General features: G+C 35.6%; 1 protein-coding gene across 2 annotated transcripts in view; it reads right to left on the bottom strand.

The window, feature by feature from the left end:
• Positions 1 to 12,384, bottom strand: part of LOC110094689 (mediator of RNA polymerase II transcription subunit 16) — a 71,479-nt gene that overhangs the window by 29,307 nt on the left and 29,788 nt on the right. For both annotated transcript variants that reach the window (XM_020819979.2, XM_028693224.1), the window contains 4 exons: positions 9,482 to 9,572; positions 8,770 to 9,363; positions 8,015 to 8,633; positions 7,852 to 7,931 (listed from right to left, as the gene is read on the bottom strand). In XM_020819979.2, the coding sequence (XP_020675638.1) occupies positions 7,852 to 7,931; positions 8,015 to 8,633; positions 8,770 to 9,363; positions 9,482 to 9,572 (1,384 nt within the window). The remainder of the gene's footprint in view (positions 1 to 7,851; positions 7,932 to 8,014; positions 8,634 to 8,769; positions 9,364 to 9,481; positions 9,573 to 12,384) is intronic.

The raw sequence follows: 12,384 nt of genomic DNA, 5'->3' as shown, positions 1-12,384 counted from the left end.
TGTTACTATGAATATTACATAGTTCGGTTGATAAAACCTAAAATCAGATTATTCATTATTTTGAACTTTCTTCATAGAAGTAATGAAGAATGGAAGGCATTGTTGAGTATTTAAAGATAGACTTGGGAGACAGATTTCTAAGAGAGGACACGAAGAAATTTTTTCCCATAAACATGGAATAAAATTGGCCAGACTTAATAGTATTTGAAAACCTAAATGAAATTTTCAAAGAGTGTTTGCAATACATTTTCTAAGAAAAAAGCACATTTTACTGTATTTACCATCACATTATTGACACGCCAACCTTTCACCATATTGATAATGTTCTTTGTTAGGGCTAATAATTTTGTATAAAGGTCGATACTAACTCGACATTCATTGGATCTAAATGACCAAAACTGAAATCAATTAAGTTCATATAGAGGATGGATCACTATAAAGCAACTCAAAATCAATCACTTTTTTACTCAAAACAAACTTGACTCAACTCAAAATCTAAATTTCCAACTTCAGTTCAAATTGGCTTGATCAAACTCAGTTTGACATCACACATTCTCCTAGCTAATTGATGGAGATGCAGTGAAAAGATATCAGATTGCATCAATTTAGGGATACCTTAACGAAAGGGTCCGCAATCTAGAGGGAAAGAAGAAAGAGAAAAAGGAAAGACCAAGGCGAGGGAAAGAAAAACAGAGGGTACACAACCCAAAGGGTAGGAGGATTGGCCAGCCAATGGGAAAGGATGAGAGCTCTAGCATGGAAGACAATTGTATCAACTTCCACCGCTTTTCATTGCATATCATACATGTATAACTTAAATGTAAATATAAATTGATAAATTAAAAGATCATGATCAAAGAAAAAAAATATGTACATGTTAAACAAAAGAGTTTACCCCCTTATAGTGTTAGTTGGAGACACAATGTATTCATGGGCATAAAATAAATAAGATTTAAAAAAGAAAATGAGAATGATTATGTGGTATAAACTTTAGACGATACTCCTGAGATGAATATTATATCAGAAAATATGATATGATATATACATTACAAAATACAATCATCTGTAAAAAGATGTTTCCTTCATCTTATCAAGTACACCTTATGATGACACACAAGCATATTATTCCCTATTTTTTAAAATTACTATATTATTGAATTATATTTAGCCACTAAGATGTGTGAACTTAACCCATTATAAATGCAATATTTCAGATATGATTCCTACAGATTAATTGACTAATAGAGAATTTTTTGTATACTAAAAAAAGGAGCGATTGAGAATAGATATTTAACGTGAGTTGAACTGTACATGGTTTAACTTGTGGTTAATAATTATAATTAGCCACTAAATTGCTGTGTGAACTTAACCCATTATAAATGCAATATTTCATATATAATTCCTACAGATTAATTGGCTATTAGAGAATTTTTTGTATACTAAAAAAGGAGAGATTGAGAATAGATATTTAATGTGACTTGAACTGTATATGGTTTAACTTGTGGTTAATATTTAGTAGCTCTTTGTAATTTTGAAAGATATTTTATTGGATTATTTTATTTATTGATTGAAAAAAATTTAACTACCATCCAACCATTTATTCTCAACATGATATTCCAAGTACTTAGGTTGGGTCATGGCATTTATCCACCCAACATGTTCATAGACCTTAATTTTCCACTCCTTTTGGAAAATAGAGCAATAAATTTTTCAAAAATATCTTGTATAAATAATGTGCAAGTCTGACGGTGTAAAAATTGAAATATTTGCGTTGCCACCCTATCCCATTGTTTGTCTTGATATTGTCTTTTAATGGGAGACCAAGTTGAAGCAATCAGTTCATCCCCCCTGTGGCCCATCGTTTCCTCTGCTTGGTCGGGTTCATCCCCCTCTGTTTTGCCCCTTCGATTCTCCTCCATGTCCGGTTCTTTCCCCCTTGTGCTGGTTGTTTGTTGGTTGAGTCCTACTAGCCTTTCAGGTGCTGCTCCCTTCGACTATCTTATGGCCTTCCGCCTCCCTTTGCTGATTGGATAACTTGGGAGACTGCTTGGGTTGTTTGGCTCCCTCTCTTCTCCTATATATAGCGACTGTTTTGAGGCATTTAAGGATGGAATTGTGAAGAATTTTTGGACCAAAACTTGAGGGTTTTTTGGATAGCTTGCGAGCTATGCCTCTTCGTCTTCTCCTTCTTATATAACTTCGTCTCGGTCTTCAAACCTCATTCTTCTCTCCATGGTTACCAATACATTGTACCTTTCCTCTCAACTTATCTTATTATCAATGTATTAGGTGTTTAAGTGTCTTTTAACGTGTCTTTGTTATCATATCATCGATAATTTGTAGTTTTGTCGTTAAGTCGTCATATTAGTCGTTTTTTCAATATATTTGAATTTGAAGTAGGTCAATTTTGGAAGAGTTGCAAATTTTGTATTTGTAGGCAATTTTTTTTTTGTCAGCATGAAGGTTCCATTTAAATGAGCAGCATGGGTAAAAATGTATGGGAATTGCTCCGTTGTGTGAGTGGGAAGTATAGCTGGGGACTATGTTGCACCCATACGGATACGGCGATACGGATATGACACGATACAGATACGGGACATGCCAATTCTTAAAAATACAGGATACGGATACGGCGTGGATACGGCATTATAATATATAAATAATACATAAAAATTAAGAAATTAATCAAAGTGTAATATTTGAAATAACAAAAAAATTGAAATAAAAGTAAGCATTAAATATTTAAATATCTAATACAACAACAAAAACAAAAAGATAAATTGTCCAGCACATGAAATTTCAACTATTCAATAGAAGGAATGATAGGATTAGCTTCTTCAATGGTTTGTCATTAAGTTTCTATATCATCTTCAGTAAATATCATAGCTTCTAATTCAGGATCATCAAGTGAAAGATTAGCAATTTCTATTGTTCTCATATCCTCAAGAGATTCAAATCCATCTCCAGCAACATCCCACATCTTATTGTCTCCTTCCATATAAGTTAGAGTTTTTCTTGAAAGAAGCCAAAGGTTTGTATGCACATAAACTAAATCTTCAGCTCGTTGTGGAGTAATTTTATTTCTCTTCATTGATTGGATGAACGAGTATGTGCTCCAAATTCTTTCACAATAAGATGAGGATGAAACTTGGCCAAGCAATTTTATGGCGATTGTTTGAAGTAGAGGTGTTGAAGCTCCATGTATAATCCACCACATTTTCGAATCAATTCTCCACCTGTCATGCAATGACTCTTAGTCACCAAAGTCCTCTAAATAACTAAAAAATTTACCAAGCTCAATATTGACACTTCTTCTCTCCTCATTTGAAAAATAACGCTTCAAACATGTCTTCCTCATATTTAAAATTTCTATATCTTTCTGTGGAGAAACTCTTTGAGGATCCTCTTGAAGTCATTCTTTAGTTGAATATCTTCAAAAATATTTAAATGAAGTAATGAAAAAATGTTGAAATTACTAAACAAAAAATTGTTAATTAATAATGAAAAATGTTGAAATTTACCTGGGACTTAGTGAGTGTGCCAAGCAATGTAAAGGTGTATTACTTTTGCTCCACCTATCTTCTAGAATAGCATAAATAATTCCCAGAAGTTCGAGTCTTCATGAAGTGCCTTCCTCTCATGTCTATATATAATTGCTTTTACTTTGGCAAGCATTGAATCCCACATCTCATAAATGAGATGTAAACAAGACTTATCCGTATCAACTACTCTCAACATCTCATAAATTAGATCTGTGAAATTTATGATGTATTCAATCTCATCCCACCATAAATCATCTAAAAACTTCTCCTTTATATATCTAGTATTTCCAACATCTTCCCTATAAGAGGACCATTTGTCACTGATCACCAAAGCTTGAAGAGCATTTTTTATTTTTTTTAATCTTCTCAACATCACTATAACCAAGGCAAATCGAGTTTCAGCAACTACAAGCATCTTCAAATTAGAGAAATCATTGAACATAGAGAGTCTCATGGAGTGTGATTCATAATAAAATTCTTAATTACAACTGTATCTCTAGCAATCACTGTTATTCAATGGCATTCATTGTAGGTGATTTCATTTGCCTCGGTATTCTTAGCTGTACAAATGTTCTTCAAGGCAAGATTAAGCATATGCACAACACATGGTGTCCAGAAAATATGAGGATAAGCTTGCTCTACAAGTAGACCTGCAGCTCTACAAACAGGTGCATTATCAGTAATGACCTGAATGATATTTGAAGGCCCCACCATCATGATAACTTCTTTGATTAAATTAGAAATGAAGAACTTATTCATGTATTGTCCTTCAAAGTTTACAGCTTTAATAAATATAGGATAGCTCTTTGTTACAGCCATGAAGTTGATAAGTGGTCTTATTTGTTGATCTGTCCACCTATCACAAACCAAAGTAACTCCTTTTACCTTCCAAACTCCTCTAGTAGGCTCAAGCAACTTCTCAATATTATCCCTCTCTTTTTGCAACAAGTCTTTCTAATGACATTATATCCAGGTCAATGTTTAAAATTGCGTATTCGGGTATTGAGGCGTTTTTCATTCGTGAGGCGAGGCGTAAGCCTCAAGGCGCTTGAGGCTTACGCCTCAAAATCAAAAGATTGTGTAAACATACAACAACAACATTTATATACTAATGAGTGAATAATATAAAACATAAAAAAACATAAGATATGAAGTGAAATCAAAAAATCTCAATAATAAGACAACATGAAATATAGTTCTCAAAATTCTATCTTTCTCAAATCTCAGTATTCTTTTCATTAACATATAATTTTAATTTCCAAAAACAAATAGCAATGACATATCATATAAGAACTCATAAGCCATCAACACTGTCATCATTAAGGGGTTATTCATTTGAATCATCATTATGATGATCTGCTCTCTCCCCTTCCTCCTCTCCTATAGAGTCCAATGTCGGGCATTTACTTCAAGATTTATGTAAGTTTTAATATATATAGCGAGAGGCATAAGCCTTATGCTAGTGAGGGGAGGCGAGCCTCAAGGCGGGCCTCAACCAAGTTGAGGCGCAAGCCTCATAAAAAAAAACTTGAGGCGTAAGCATCAAGGCTTTTTTTACTGAAATCGTGCAAAGGCGGGCCTCAAGGCGAGCCTCATATTGCGCAATTTTAAACCATGATCCACGTGATTATTATTGCATGCATAGGTAAAGGCATTCTTATAATGTGAATTCCTAGCTAGGTTAAAAGGAAGTCCAACTGAGTAAAACATTCTAGCTATTTCCCCATCTAGTTGTTCTCTCATTTGTAAATTAAATGCTTTCTCCAAAGCCCTATCTACAACATGTTTTCTTCTTTTTGGTTCAAATCCCTCCATCCGAAAAAGCCCCTTATTAACAATATTATCATCACTTCTAATTGAAGAAGATGATGAAGGATATGAAGCATGAGTACTTGGAAGTGAAATATGTTTTGGAAGCTCTTTTTTACTCCTTTGCTCAGCTTCACTGATTTTTCTTTGCAATTCAGCCATTTGTGATGAGCTTATATTCGGACATACTTTAATTCCATGACCACTAATCTTCAACATATGAGCTTTCACTCTATAATATGATCATTTGTATGTGGCATTACAAAAATTGCATTTGAATGCAATATTGCCACCCCCTTCTGACGTTTTACTTATTTTTGTCACATAACCCCACAGAAGTTTGTTATCTTCAATATTGGTCTCTGATAAATCATCAGTAGACTCAATTCCTACACCACTAGAGCTCATTATCCTACGAATGATCGACACAAATTAATCCACATTAATTTGAAACATAAAAATTTTTAATTAAAAGTGTCGATATGTTGCGCCTATGCCAGGGGTCCAAGGGGGTGCTGCCCCTGGCGGGGTTCGACCTTCTCGGTATTGTTTGGTACCATTCGGTACCCCTCTGTACCGAGCAGTACCGAGCGATACCGAGTTTTTTTACCGAGTGGTACCGAGTTCCGGTACCGAGCAGTACTGAGCAGTACTGAGTACCGAGCAGTACTGATATCGAGCAGTACCGAGTACCGAGCAGTACCGAGTACCGAGCGGTACCGAGTAATGAGTGGTACCGAGTACCAAGCGGTACCGAGTTTCGGTACCAAGCCTACAATTAAGAAAACGAAGAATGAAGAAAATCAACCTTCAATGCTCACGTTGCCTTCACTGTTCGTGTTGTCGAGTCGCTCCGTCGACTAAAGATTCTGTCGGCTTTAATGCTCGCGTCGTCAAGCCTCTTTGTCGACGAAGGATGATACTATCTGCTTATATGCTCGCGTCGTCGAGCCGCTCCTTCGACTATAACGAAGAAGACGAACACCTGTGCGGAAATGAAAACCTAGCTCGCCAAAATGTTTAAGCCGCATAAATGAATAGTCGAGCGGATAGCCGAAATGAATAGGACAAATTTGAGCTCTATTTTTTTTTAATAGGACACGAGTATCTGATACGTATGTCCGGTCATATTTATATAATATTTTAATTGGACACGGCAAAGCCGTATCCTTGTTGTATCGGAGGCGTATCCATATCCAACACATGTTTGATACAGCATGCCTCATAAATAGGCGTATCCATGCAACATAGGCTGGGGCCTATGGGAGGTCATGAGCGTAGTGGTTGCCTTGCAGTGAACGGCAATGGAGATTTATAAATTTTAGCTATAATAACCAAATTCACAATAAGGCCTTGGAAAAAAAAAAGCTTGTGGCGGAGCTTTTCCCTGTATTATTATTGGGAAGGGAAGAAGTTGGGGTTGAAGGAAGAATCTGACAAGAAGAGAATTGAGAAATTAGTCAAATAAGCACTAAGAGGAAGAGATACATGAAATAAAGAGAGGAAGAAAGCAAGAAGAAAAGGCCGTGTAATGCAAAATAAATCTCGAGAGTGGAGGCCAAAGAAAACAGTTCCTTTATTTAATCGTCACCTACAGCAAAATATCAATAATGTAGGCACTACTTGAAAATTGAAAATGATAAAATTAAACCTAAACATATAAATGGAATTTAAACAAATAATAATTAACTTTAAAAGGACAACAAAGAACTGTAATTAAGGGCTGAAATAGACTTTTACTAAATCACATATTATATAAATATTAAATAAAAAAAATAAAAAAACTAAATCACATATTATATGCAATTTACACCATGATGATGTAGCTAGCATAATTATGTGCTTCCTCGCTCTTGTAAGTTGATAGATTTTTTTTCAAAATTCTCCATTGTTACAAATGCTCAGCCCCTAATTCTAAATTATTTTTTGCATTCTCATAATGAGATCCACCTGCTCTAATTCAATTAATTTTTACAACATTATCCTTGAAACTCTTGTTTATAATCACACCTACATAATTTCTAGTACGACTCTTTTAACAATGTCGTTGTCAGGTACCAAGTACTGGATGAGAAAAGTTGAGTATTGCACTAGGTAGTCAACAGCCGACGTAAAACTTGTCGATTAATCATGACATGGATCATTTAATACATTGTATTAATAGGAATTAATAAATAAACATGTAAAATGTAAACAACACACTTTCAAAATGTAAAATATAATAAGGGTGTATTTATAGCCATATCTCAAGATAAACTTATAAAAAGAAAATTATACCAAAACTAAAGAAACTAAAACCACTCTTTTAAAAAAAAACAAGTAAGAAATTCAGGGATCAATATCGTTGTTATAATGAAAGAATAAATAAATAATTTTCTCTTTCCTGCTCCCAAAAGAATTTGTTGTCATGTTGATAGTTTCCATCATTAAATGAAATTTCAAATACCATGCATCAGTAAATAAATGTCTTTTCTGGTAGATCAAATAATGTAATACTCACCTATACCATCTTCTGCGGCGCTCTGGGTGCAACCAATGGCATCCCACCAGTCAACTCCAGACAAAAGACACCACCAGAACCTACATAAACAGATTAATTTGCAAACTGAAAACAACAGCTTCATTTAGAACTATATGAAACATTAGCGAAGTCTGAAGAAAACCTGTCTGCAATAGCACGTTCCCATGCTGCGGAGTTAACTTTAGCTTGATAGCTGGAAACAGCAGAAGGAAGAACACGAAATATCTTCAAGGTTGTCCGATCTTTGTTTGTGTCATGCCAAACTGAGGCCAAGCAGCAGCTACTAGATGAGAAGGCTGGTGTTGCAATGGCTGAACCAACATTGATGTGGTAGCTATCAAGTTGATTGAAATTTGCACCAGAAAAAATGTGGACTCCACCACGAAGAAAAGCAACGGCAACCTCACCACCATGTGAAGAATATACTATTTGAGCTAGCTGCCTAACATCGCTTGGAAGATCATATGGGTCAAAGCTGAGCCTCTTTGCCCTCTCAATGCTACTATCAGATGAATTTTTTTCATCGGATATGGTTGATGATGAAGTGCATGGTTGGGGATTTGTCATGTCATCAGTTGGTGGAATGCTTTTGTTTACTCTAGTTAACCATACTGTTTGCATGGGTGGCTGCCCCCCAAAACTAGAGGGATTTCCAAATATTGGATGTAAAACAACAGGTTGAAGAGATGATTCCCAGCACTGGACCCTCCATCCTGTTATCGATGGGCCCTCATCAGGATCATATGGAGACATGTACTGCCCTGCACAGAATCGTGTACATAAAATTTAATTTTTGATTGGATGAAATTCTGTGCATTAAAATTGCTATTTAAAAAAAAAATATTAGATAAATATATTAGATGGAGACTCCAACATTCAAGAGAAGTGCATTAATACCTTCAACTATTACAACTGCAATCATTGACCCTCCCTTTGTTGGATCAAAAGCCACAGCAGTAACTCCTGAACCCCATGTTGTGGTTGCTGCAGACTGAGCAGCAGCTTCAGGGCTTACATATGCAGAAAAATTAGAAACAGGTGAACAGTGAAGTGGAAGAGCCTCGAGTATCTCTTGATCTGTTTGCCTTTTTCCTTGCTTTTCTTGAGAAATTATATACTCTTGCCAACTAAACAAACTTGCAGCAAGAGGTGCAAATCCTGACCAGCAAGGACTCAATGGAGGAGGAATTGAGCTGGTTGTATTTATCTTAGCAGTCACATGAAAGCCATTCCCAGGGCCAGGTGTAACCTCCCATACAACAACAGTAGATGGGTTGACAAGAGGGACACCAGCAACATGCATGATCCCTGCTTCAGTAATGATGGCATCAGCAGCCATAATACCACTTGGCCCAGCTCCTAGAAGCCCTTTGCTTGTTGAAAACCATTTCTGTGGTTCACCACTTTCTGGAGGAGGCCACCGTGCCCAGTGAAGCTGGATGGACCCTGACGAGAAAACTGAACAAACACAAAGAAAGTTTGGCCATCTTGCTGCAAGAAAAATATATTTATCCATTATGTTCAGAGATAGCCACCCAGCAAATTTTGGAAAATTAAAACAAAGGACTGTGAATGAGCATGTCAAAAAAAATGACAAATAAATCCAAACCTGCAGTTTGAGATTGATGTGAAATAAACTTCTCCTCAAAAGTCAATTTTATATTGGAAGAATTGTTAGGATTTGAAGGCAGGGAACGAATCTGAGAACAGAACAAAGATGATCACCAAGTGAATATTACCTCCATCAAAATTAAGTGGAGAAAAATAATATATATATATATATATATATAACGCCATCAATTAAATGCCTGAATCTTCTGAAAAAAAAGACCAAACCTGACATTGGGTGGTACTACAGAAATAGACCATCAACCTAAGACAGCAAGTTAGTTTAAACTAACAGAATGAAACAAACTAAAGTAACGAACGGTTCCTATAAGCACTATTTGGTAGTTTGGTACTGCACTTTTTAACCATTTGCTATTAAAACCATTTTTTCAGCTTCTTAACAATGAAATACAGATGACAATTCAGGCCATACATATGAATGCTTGGGTGCTGGATGGATGCACCGTGGTATACGAATCAGTCTTTATTTTGTTTCAGAACAAATTTAGTGATAGTACCGCAAGGACTTCAACATGACAGTAAAAAATCATCAGCATCTCAAGCATAAACCTCTTGATTGCATGCAGCATGAAATTTTCATCTTAAAAAAATTCTCCAAATTTTCTTGTTTTTAGGCAATATATAACTATAGCAAGGTAAAACCCAACTTTAGATATGTAGCAACCACCCCTTCCATAGACTTAAACAAAAGCTGCATTTTTTACAATGTGTTTTTTTCACCATGTAGACTAGGAGTGACCATAAACTGAGTAGTGCAAGCTTTGAGCAAACATGAATTACATGCACATCATGCAGCAGTGCTACAACTCGACTGCTATCCAAATGCAGTAGAGGGGTGAGTGGGTAGAAAAGGTGGCAACAGAAGATCTGGTGGAATGGTTTCCACAAACAAATGGTTGCAGTTCAGAAGAGAAGAAAGGAATATCTAGAGTTTGATGCAATATTTTTTCCTGATTAAAAATATCCCTAAAATCTTAAACTGATGGAATCTAGAGCAAAATTTAGAAGGAACAAAAAGAATTGGATAGTATGCATGTCATTTTTAAGTTTTGGTCCTTTTAAAGAAGGAAACATTTTATTGTTAACAAAAGTATTAAATGCCATGTCAGCCAACACAAAACTGCTGGCTATTGAAGAAAATTAGAACCACAACTACAATATCATTTCTTACGCTATGGCATTAAGTGCCACATAAGCCTTAAGGATAGAACATAGAAGCACCTACTTCCAGCTAAACAGGAAACATAAAGGACTACCATCAATTTATTGAACATCGACTTCACGAGAAAATGCATATCACTCATGATTTGGAAAACACATCCATAATGTGGATATGCCAAACCAAAAACAATTAACTTGCCAGAGCTGCATATTCATCCTCGCTTGGCTGCCATCATTTTTTCTCACCATAGCTTGGTATGTGAGGCAGCGGTGAGTCTAATTTATTTTTAAAGGGAAAAACTAATCTAACAACTTAAATTTTGTTTCTTAACAATACCATGTCTCATGCAGGATGATTCAAGTTTAGGACTCCCTAATGCAACTATTATGATGTGATGATGTATGTAAATCATTTAAGGAAACTTTAAATCATAAATCACAAACCACTAAATAAGTCAACACATTATTTCCTTTTTAAGTGTAAACGGTAACTAGGAGAATCAAAACTCAAATGATAATAATGATGGAAAAAAGCTCAAAGAAATCAATGAGAATTTTGAATCAAGTAAAAATAAGCAAGCAAACGTAATTTAATCGGTAAGCTAAGACCTTTAACTTGCCTAGGGCTGCATAATCAACCTTGCTCGACTGCCAACATTGTTTTTCATTATGGTAAGGTAGGGGAGGCAGTGGTGACTCAAATTTTAAATTTTGCAGGGATATACTAGCCTAACAACTTAAATATTCTTTTTTAAAATGTCATAGCAGATGCAGGACAATTAAGGTTTGGGGCTTCCTAATGCAATTATTATAATGTGATGTATGTAAATGATGCAAACGAACTTAAGAATTTGCATATCACCAAAACTGGTAAATAATATAGCAATATTTTCTTTAAATGAAAATATTAAACATAAGAATTAGAACCCAAACCATAATGTAATGTTCAAATAAATTTGAAGTCATCAACGATAAATTTGAATCAACTAAAATTAATGAGCAATTGTAATTGAACAAAATCAAGAGCATTAGCAAGCCAATAACAAGCTATGTAGAATGAACTAAGGAAAAATGGCTAGAAATCTAGGCCTCACTGTGATAAGGAGATCACATCCCTCAAAATTAAGAAGTTAGAATTATACTTCGCTCGAATGAATAACATATCCAAGTTGCACACACAAGATTGGAAACTATAAGTTGAAACAACGTTTAAAATTGCGCAATAAAAGGCGCGCCTTGAGGCTTGCCTCAGCGCAATTTCGACCAAATAAGCCTGAAAGCCTACGCAATAAATTTAGTTTATGAGGCTTACGCCTCAGGTTTACTAAGGCGCGCCTCGCCTCATATATTTAAGGCGTCGCCTTTTTAAAATTTAACCTTTTTTTTTCAGTTCGGACCCCCAGTTGCCGACGCGCGCCTAGTGAAATGTCGACGTGGCATCAACATATAAACCCTTGTAAATGTCGAATGGTGGAGTAGACGTTTCGATTTTCAAGTTACAGTAAACTTTCGAACTTTCAAGCATTCACCCGGAGGAATTTCAAGCATTCTTCACTCAGTTTCTTCTAAGATGGCGTCACCCCCAAAGAAAAAGGTAACTTAATGCTATGTTTTCTGTTTCGTAATGCGTATTTTATGGTTATGCTATGCGTTGGCGTTCAAGGCTCTGAAGATCTTCCGATTTTATGCTTATTCTATGCGTATGCATGGCTTCTCGAAACT

This window comes from Dendrobium catenatum, unplaced genomic scaffold (genome assembly GCF_001605985.2).
Source record: "Dendrobium catenatum unplaced genomic scaffold, ASM160598v2 fragScaff_scaffold_243, whole genome shotgun sequence".
Lineage (NCBI taxonomy): Eukaryota > Viridiplantae > Streptophyta > Magnoliopsida > Asparagales > Orchidaceae > Dendrobium > Dendrobium catenatum.
This window is presented reverse-complemented; position numbering and strand designations above follow the sequence as displayed.